The 9482-nt window shown below is 38.7% G+C and overlaps 1 protein-coding gene across 1 annotated transcript; it reads left to right on the forward strand.

The window, feature by feature from the left end:
- Positions 1-283: 283 nt before the first annotated feature.
- mul1 (mitochondrial E3 ubiquitin protein ligase 1) lies at positions 284-4766 on the forward strand. The gene is made up of 5 exons (XM_023425660.2): positions 284-375; positions 1312-1439; positions 1525-1612; positions 1783-1903; positions 2847-4766. Exons 2-5 carry the CDS (start codon positions 1320-1322, stop codon positions 3574-3576), a joined length of 1059 nt encoding a protein of 352 aa, XP_023281428.1. The 5' UTR covers positions 284-375; positions 1312-1319; the 3' UTR covers positions 3577-4766.
- Positions 4767-9482: the final 4716 nt, after the last annotated feature.

A 9482-nucleotide genomic window follows, 5' to 3' on the forward strand; every position in this document is an offset into this window, starting at 1 on the left:
TTTGATTGTTTGTGAATTTTACGATGTCTAAATAAAATTGCCCTAATTCTAATTTTATCATATTTACTGTCAAATAAATTTCCCATCCAGAGTCAAAATGCATGTCTGTGTTCTTGTTACTACTTCTGCCTTGAGGCTTACCAGCCTTTTTAATCACATATATTTATAAAGATGGTCAAAAAATAATCCACTCCTAAATTAAAATTAAAAATGTTTTGATGAGACAAATCTGGCAGCATTATTGATTCTACAGCGACATCTTCTGGCAGAGAAGAGAACTGCATGTCCGTGGCTTCACTGGTGTTTACTTTGAGCAGTGGAGACCTGCAGCTGCTGATAAAGTCTCTGTTGACGGAGGGAAGACTGTGAAATCAGGTTTGACAAACCTTTTTAACAGTTGTTCTAACAAGCCATCAGTGGTCGCAGTGTTTTGTAACAGGACTGTTACAGTATCTTTATAAACGGGTGGTTAAATCATGCTAATCGTAGTTAGCCGAGGCATAGCTAGCAAACTGCTAATTTAGCTAACTGCTAATTCAGCTAACTGCTAATTCAGCTAACTGCTAATTTAGCTAACTAGCCAGGCGGCTCAGTAAAGTGTGGGGGTTAGAAGACAGTTCAGAAATGTAAGTAGCTACGTCTCAGTGGCGTTTACATCGCGTTAATGACCAATAAAGCTTTATATCAAGTTATCCTGGGGAAACTTAAGCTAGTCGCCTGTGTCACTTCAAGGACTCCAGTCATCAAATGTCACTGTGTAATCGATGTTAGCAAAATAATTAATATTCTAGCAACGTGTCATGTTTTAGTGACGGTGCAGCGACTGAAATATTATCAAGTCAGTTCAGTTGCTTTTCAATATATATTCACAATATTATCTGTTTGCATAGGCATGGAAAGTGTCTTTAAATTATGTATTTAGTACATTTCTTTTTTTCTAACCGTTTCTCAACTTGTTTCTTACTTCTGATTGTTATTTATTTTCTGTTTTTATGTTGGATGCATTTCTGTATTTTCTCACATTTCCTAAAACCAATCAATTAAAAGTGAAAGTAATGGTCAGGCTAATCTACAATAAAAAAATGATTGTTAGTTGCAGCAGTAGTTTAGTGTTTATGGGTGCATGATATTTTGTAAAGTGAATATTAGGTTTGTATGTCAAATCTTAATCTGCAAAGAAACTAGCTGTCAAAAAATTTTTATTGGAGTAAAAAGTACAGTATTTCCCTGTGAAATGTAGTGTATAGGGAGCAGTGGGAAATTGTTTGTAAGCACAGCACACCAACAATCATCTGTTTTTCCTTGCTGCAGATCACAGGATGGACTCCAGTGGGAAACCCTCGACTGCACAGATCGTGGTTTTAGCCAGCAGCTCAGCGCTGACTGCACTCTTCTACTCCATTTACAGGAGCAAAGCTACAACAGTTGCCAGGTTAAAGGTCAGCCACATTTCTGACGTGGGAATGTCACAGGTGTGTGAACCTATTGTTCCGTTTTCTTAATCTGAAAAGTCTGTTTCCACAGGAAGCCAAGAAAGTATCCATAGACCAGGATTTGAGAAGCATCTTGTCTGAAACCCCTGGCAGATGTGTCCCATATGCTGTCATAGAAGGTGTGTTGACCCTTGTTGAAACCTAAATAAAGTTACTGTATTGTGGATTAAATTTCAACAATATTTGCAGGACAGATTCTAATTTATACTATTTGTTTATCATGACAAAAATGTAACTGCATAACATTGAGAATACTTCTACATTGTACTTTATTTATTGTACGCTCCAGGTGTCGTCAGAAATGTGAAGGAAACTCTGAGCAGTCAGTTTGTTGAAAACTGCAAAGGCGTCATTGAAAGACTGACGCTGAAGGAGGAAAAGATGGTGTGGAATCGCACCACTCACCTCTGGTAAGTCAGTGAGAGGGTTAAAATAAAGTTAATAGTACACTGGATGTAGTAAATACACTCACAAGGCACAGTGAAGCTCATAAAACTGTTTATTGGTTGTTAAAGTGCAACTGCATAAAGCCTTAAGCAGTACTGTCCCTGTTCTGTGGGAGGCAAACACCAACTATCAGACTTTGAACAACAACCCACATTATTATTCCTTCTAAAGTCTCCTTCATATGTGAAGTTACAAACAGGAACTCGCGTCTTGTCCTGCACCACAGCTTGTTGAATAATGTCAACATGTCAAGGCTTTGTTCTTTAAGATTTCTCCTTGATCTACTGTGGCTTGGATTGTACAGAGTTTGTACATTTTATTATACATTTTGTTATACCTTTTAATATATAATGAATAAAGTAAATTGGCTGCTCAGCTGCATTGAACATTATATGATCATACCAGCAAATCACTTCTGTTCATTGAGATGCTGCTGTGGTCCGTACTCTTAACACAGACTCCACACTCCAGCTAATGGGAGGAAAAGCAGTATTTTTCATATTGAATAAATAATAAACCATTTTTCTTCTTCATTTTTAATAATAATAAAAAAAAAACATCTTGAAACATTATTATTGAATTAAAAAAAGATGACAAAATTGTTTATTTTTTTCAAAAGAAACTAGCTTGTTCCTCTACCTTCCATGTCAGGATTTTCAGTCTTTCTCCAGTTAATAACATCGCAAAGTGAATATCTTTAGGTTTTAGAGCATTAGTCAGACAAAACAAGACATTTCCAGATGTTACCTCGGAGTCTGGGAAACTTTAATGGGAATTCTTTGACATTTTATAGACCAAGCAACTAACTGATTAATAGAGAAGGTAACTGGCAGATTAATACATAATGAAAATAAACGTATGTTGCAGCTTTAAACAAAACATTAACAAGTGGGATTTTCTGAACAGGAACAGCACAGAGAAAATCATCCACCAGCGCACCAACACGGTTCCGTTTGCCCTCGGGTCTCACGACGAAGCTATCGCCGCCACAGTTCGGATTATACGGCCACTAGACGCTGCAGAGTTGGACCTGGAGACCACCTACGAAAACTTCCACCCCTCAGTCCAGTCCCTATCCAATGTCATTGGCCACTTCATTAGCGGGGAGCGACCTAAGGGCATCCACGAAACCGAGGAGATGCTGCGGTTGGGAGACAGCGTCACAGGGGTGGGAGAGCTGGTGCTGGATAACAGCCTGATCAAGCTCCAGCCACCCAAACAGGGCTTCCGTTATTTCCTCACCCGTCTCGACTACGAGTCTCTCCTGAGGAAGCAGGGGAACAGCGTCAGGCTGTGGAGGATTCTGACTCTCGTGTTCGGCGTCGCCGCCTGTTCCATGCTCGTCTACATCCTGTGGAAGCAGTATGTGCACCGCAGACAGAGTAAGAAGGAGAGGGGCATGCTCGAGGAGTTCAAGGAGCAGCAGAAGAAACGTATGCGTGAACTCAACATAGAGGAAAGCAGCGTGTCGCCCACCAGCTGTACTGTCTGTCTGAGCCGGGAGCGCTCCTGTGTGTTTCTGGAGTGCGGTCATGTGTGCGCTTGTGCTCAGTGCTATGATGCCCTGCCAGAGCCAAAGAAATGCCCCATTTGCAGGGCAACTATAGACAGGGTGGTGCCTCTTTACAACAGCTAATGTGGCCAGTAGCAAATAGAGATGTGTGGAAAAGGCTTACATAACATCTGAAGTCTTCTCAGCATTTTACAGTCATGGTACCACTGGAAGTCTGTGCTTTTTCTTTTTTCTTTTCTCTTTTTGCTTTTTACACATCCTGTTCGATAAATAACAAGTTGGTCTGTGCTGAGACATGATGCGATTACGTTTCCTCTCAAATGTTCAAATCAAATTTGGAATCTGTAATTCATCTTGATGGTGAAAATGGAATCCCTCCTTTCATCTTGATAAAAGAAAATTAAATCCCATCCTTCATCCTGAGATACAATGAGATGTTTTCTTACTCAGACACACATGAATACTGATCATTATCTGTTTCCAGAAAAAGATCAATCTTAGAAGTTAAAAGCATTTTCTAAGAGTGTTTCTTTGAGCGCTTCAAAATTGTCATATGCGTTTCCCAAAGCACTTATGAGCGAGGGCACATGCAGTTAAAAGCTTCTGAATACACTTTAAAGTAACATGGCATATTTATCCCATGGCTTACAGAGAATTAAATTAAAAATGCATAAAATGACAAACCATAAATGTAATAAACACAATAGAATTGCTTTAGACTTGAAATCATTCAGTGTGAATACTAATCTAAAAGTGCCTCTTAAGACTACATTAAACCTGACGGTTCATGAGTGTGCACGTCGTGTACTGTGTGTGCGTGAGCATTTCATCCAGAAGAGACATATCAGGTGAAAACAGGAAGACGATGACAGTTAATTTTGTGTGTTAAGTTTATTTTCAAATCCAACCAGCGCCATTTAATTTACATCATTTGACCTCTCACGGTTCTTTAAATGAAACCGTTCAGAGGGGAAATCGTGCTTTGGAACTGCTAACATTTTGAAATATGATAGGCTCTGCCTTTTTGAAAGAGAAAACAAACCAAACCGCTGATTGAATGTATTGCAGTGCATTTTTATAAGCTCATCCTGTGTTTTATTTAATGTAAAATTTTATCTCTAGAGGAACCATTGACTTCAGCTTTCAGACAGATGTAGTGCCTCTGAAATGTAGTGGAGTAGAAGTATGAAGTAGCATAAAATGGAAGCACTTAAGTAGATTACAAGCACATTAAAAATGTGCTTAAATACAGTTTGAGTTAATGTACTTAGTGACTTTCCACCAATGGAGGCGCTCAATGTATGATGATTTCTGGGAAACGCATTATAAGCTTAAGAAGGATGGATTTTACCGTCATCTTAACCGTAAGATTCTTTTTTCTCTCGTATCTAGTCTCTACATTTGGTTTGAAAGTAGGAACAGATCTTTCTTTTTTTAACGGCTGATATTGGGAGTGGGCCTCGTGGCTTGTGTTTTGTGCAGCGGTGTGTGGGCGCAGCAGAGGAAAGGCTGCAGCTCACACTGAACAATTCTCTGCAAGAGTTTGAAGGGTGATGTGAGGTGGTGAGGGGATAATTGTACAGGCCTCTGTCAGGTTGTTTCATGTTCTGTACAGAGAGAGAGAGGGAGCGAGCTGACCCTGTCCTTTATTTTTCCACCGGGTGCCTGCTAATAAAGACGTGTGCTCAGGCTCTGACTTTCAGCCACAGTGAACGGAGCAAGTGGCAACATGTGTAAAACTTGTTAAAGCGCACTGTACCGGGGCGACCTCTGAAACATCACAGCCACCCGGTGTTGGACTGCAAAGCTGCTTTTCCTTGGACTTTGGCAAAAAAAACAATCAACCCACTGTTATTTTTGCAACTGAAACCTCATTAAAGACAAATGTCATCCAGACCAAAAAAAAAAATCTGAATTACTTTGATGAAATCATTGTGTGAAATAACAAAGCTTTTAGAAGAAGAGGGAGGTTTCTGCCAGGAGAGGGGGATGTCTGCCTTTCAGGAGCATTGGAGGATTGAGGATTTGGACTCACTGAGCATGAATAGACATAAAAATGCAAAGCCACATGCTCCCTCAATGCAAGCAGTTGTTTTAACTCCTGTTGCATTCGTCACTTCATTTCCAACGGCATGTGTTTTGAAATATTAAGAACCAAATATACTTAAAATGCCATGAATCCAAGGGTAGTTTTTTAAGTGCTAGACCCCAGCATGGCATACTCAGTTTGACTTTGTTTCTGTGACATAAAAATTTAAAAAACGGACACATTTATTTTAATACAATGGTCGTAGTTTAAAATCTGTTTTACCCTTTATTTTTGTCAGAAAGCACATTTTCAGTCAGACAGTTTAAGTAGAGCATGGAGACTGGAGGCAGTAGAAAATGCTTTAGCACGATTCAATTTTAGGCCGGCAGGGAGGCAAGCATATCCATCTATATCGACTTCAGCCAGTTAATGCCCATTGTACTTTTAAATGATTGTGTATTATTCAAAAAAAATCCCATTTTCTCCTCCCACATTATGCCATGAAACCTCAGATGTACTATTTAACATCATACTGGGACCCTGGTATTATCATTACATTAGTATTCAGTGGCTGGCGCACAGTTATCTGTTTTCCAGGAGTGAGCTGATGCCGCTTGGTCTCCGAAGGAACCTGAGCTAAATGTCAGATATACAGTGTAAACAAGCAGGAATAGTAGCGCGCACTCCTTCCTGCTGGACGGATCGACGGTGCTAAAAGCCACTAAAAGCCACTTTACCGTCAGGCCTACACTATAACCGACCCACAGCTTCTTTTCTTGCTCTTTGCCCCATTATTTCTTGCAGTGTTATTGTTTACGCCGGCATGTTTTTGCCGGCTTGGTCTAGACTTGACACATCTCAGCAACTATTGGATTGATCGCCCTCAGTTTGTGCAGAGAGTCGTAGCTCCCAGTTGATGGAAGCCTATTGACTCTTGTGATCCCTTGACTTTTTCGTCTAGCATCACCAGCTGGCTGGCATTTTTGGTTTAGACCAAAGTATATTGACAACTTTTAGATGAATAGGCACAGGGATATTTGGCACAGATATCCATTTTTCCCTCCAGATGAAATATAACTTTGTGACCCCTTTCTCATTTTTTAAAAAAGATTATTTAACCTTTAGTTAACCAGGAACTTTTTTGAGATGCGTTATCTGTTTTACAAGAAAAAGGTAACATTATGGACCTGCAGATATCAATTATTTTCATTATTGATTAATTGATTTGAGTCAAAATGTCAGAAAGCAGTGAAGTGCTTGTTTTGTTTGACCAACACTCCAAAATTTAGAATATATAGAATTTACTATCATGTAAGACTAAGAAAAGCAGCAAATCCTCACAAATGACAAGCAGGAATTGGAGAACGTTTTTCATTTTTACTTTAAAAATGATTCATCCATTATCAAAATATATTATTATTCTGTCGATCAACTAATTATTGCAGCTGTTTGATCATTAATTTTACAACAATGACATGACACAAAAAACAGGGACTGAGAGACATGACAGAGATAAAATGTGTCTTTTTAAAGTAATAACATTCCTGGTGAAACTTTTTGAATGTCATGCTTGAATACCTGATGTGAAAGAAGCATTTCCAGACGGAAGTTAATCTTGTAAATTTTTCCAAACCCAGGGGGCATAATACGTTTAACCAAGACCTGAGCAGATTTCAAGGACACTGAGTATTATCCATCTATTTGATCTGGGCTGATAGCTAGAACACGAGATCGCAAAAGTACTGAACAGAGAACAGAACGGGAATTTATTTATTTAAAAATCTAATAATATTATACATTTTTGCAAGTTTCGCAAGAACAGATTAACAGCTTGTCAAACTCTATGTATATGTTAATGGGTATATCATAATAAATCTGCACCTGTAAGTGTTAAAAACTAGTTTATAAATGGGTTTTGGTCGAGATGTCGTGCAGCACTGTTCCAGAAGATAAGTCTCTCCCTCATGAAAGAGGAGTTTATAAAACCTGGCAACCAAGAAGTTTTTCTTATTAATGGCTTCTAACTGATCTATAAAGCATTGGTAAACGATGCATTAAGTGTTACTAAATCCATTAATTACAGCTTATAAATCCTTTTCAAATGGTGCCTTATCAGGAAAGTGGTTCCTATATTTGTGTACTGTGTCAGAAACTTTCTTTTTTTTTGTTGTTGTCATATCAGCTTTTGTTGCCAGACGTTTTTTACCTTACACTCTGACACAAAAAAAGAATTAAAGTGTGGCTTGGAAACAAGCAATGATATCTCAAGATCTCACTTGGGAAAACATCACTTGTGCAGCCACTAGTCACGCATTAACAAACCACTCTTCCTCATTGTGCTACAAACATGAAAGCAGCAGCTCTGGTCCAACACCATGGAAACCCGTCAGTCTGGCGCTGCAGTGCTTTTAGCAGCAGGAGCTGTCACTGACAGTGAGTGAACCATCAAAGACATTCCCTCTTTTATTCTCCACTTAAGAGGACGGTGCAAGAACGGCTTGATAAGAGCCGTACGCAGGCGTCATGGCGGAGCTGAGATGTTTACTGTGCAGAATTTACTCCAGGGTGAATAACACATGCAATTTAAAACAGATCACATTGTCCTGCACATGCACCAACTGCCTGTGATTAAAACCTTCAGAAATCACACAGCGGTCTGATGTGACCCTCAAAATGATGTTTTCCTCAAAGAAAGATGATGTCAGACACCGAGACAGTGAGATTAATCAGGTAAATAACACCTCCAACGAGAATCGATCTGAGCAGCACATGGGATTACTGTGTGATCTGCTCCGACAACCATAGAAACTGGCGGCTAAAGCTTCAAGTGAATGTATAATTGTAAATGTTTATTTAAAGAATCTACGCAGTTCGTTTTAATTGTGATAATAATGGCATCAGGTGTAGCTTAAATGGATCAGTCTTAACACTGATTCATTTACTTATATTGTTTTAACTTTTTAACTGCACTCAAAGCTCCTAAAAGTTCTTTTATACCACCGGATAACTGGAATTGATACCACTCTCTAACTATAGAGGCTGCCTTATTAAAGACTTACAATCACCTTTAAATCCCTGTAGTTAATCTCTTCTTTTATCTAAAAAGTGCTGTTTGCTTTCAGTTTAACTATCCAGTCGTGTAGCATCATGTTCAAACCAGGTATTTGATTATCTCTGAATAAACTAATACAGCTCCGATCCATGTTCTCAGCTGCAGCTACACTGCAATGAATAAAAAATACAGGGTTCATTAATTGCACTTCCACATGAGAGGAATTTTCATTAGCTTTTGTCTCAGAGATATTGAGGAAGGTTTTCATGTGATCATCCTATTATTGTTCTTGTATTGCTGCTTCCTTTTATGAATGTGAAGTGAGATCTTGAGGTATCATTGCTTGTTTCCAAGCCACACTTGCCACACTGAAAATTAAAATTAAAGCCAGAGTGTTCAGTAATCACCTGGCAACAAAAGCTTAACATGACAACACGTTCATAAAAGCTTCCTCTTTTGACAGATGAAGCTGATGCTACCTAAATAATATAGTTACAGTCAGGCTATTTCCTGGATACACATAATGGGATGGTGACATATTCTTAGCATCAGACTATAGGTTTCGGTTTTTCTTGAAGCCATACATGCAGTGGTTGAATAAGAATTCAAATCATTCACTTAATTGACCAAAAATCTTACTTAAATTAAAGTATGTTAGTGTTAAAGGTCCCATATTTTACAATTTTTCAAGGGTGTCGATCTACAAGAAGATATATTTGTGGTTTTAAGAACCAAAAACCGTCTCAGTATAGTTTTACATCTCCTCTCTCAAGCACACTTGCATATAAAAGGTTTACTCATCGAATGCGCAAGAGAGAGAGAGATTGATTTGTGTATTTTAGCACTAAAATTATGACACGATGCCACCATAAAACTCTGATTAGCCTACCACATTCATTTCAAAGACCAATCAACAGGCCTGAAAAACAACAACATGGCAGCTAAATA

Source organism: Seriola lalandi, unplaced genomic scaffold (assembly GCF_002814215.2).
Source record: "Seriola lalandi dorsalis isolate HSWRI2012SDOR001 ecotype SW California unplaced genomic scaffold, Sedor1 jcf7180002054794, whole genome shotgun sequence".
Lineage (NCBI taxonomy): Eukaryota > Metazoa > Chordata > Actinopteri > Carangiformes > Carangidae > Seriola > Seriola lalandi.

Coding starts and splice junctions, on each gene's coding strand:
- mul1 (XM_023425660.2), top strand. CDS start 1,320: ATGGACTCCAGTGGGAAACCCTCGACTGCACAGATCGTGGTTTTAGCC. Junction 1,440..1,524: donor CAACAGTTGCCAGGTTAAAG/GTCAGCCACATT, acceptor CTGTTTCCACAG/GAAGCCAAGAAAGTATCCAT. Junction 1,613..1,782: donor CCCATATGCTGTCATAGAAG/GTGTGTTGACCC, acceptor TGTACGCTCCAG/GTGTCGTCAGAAATGTGAAG.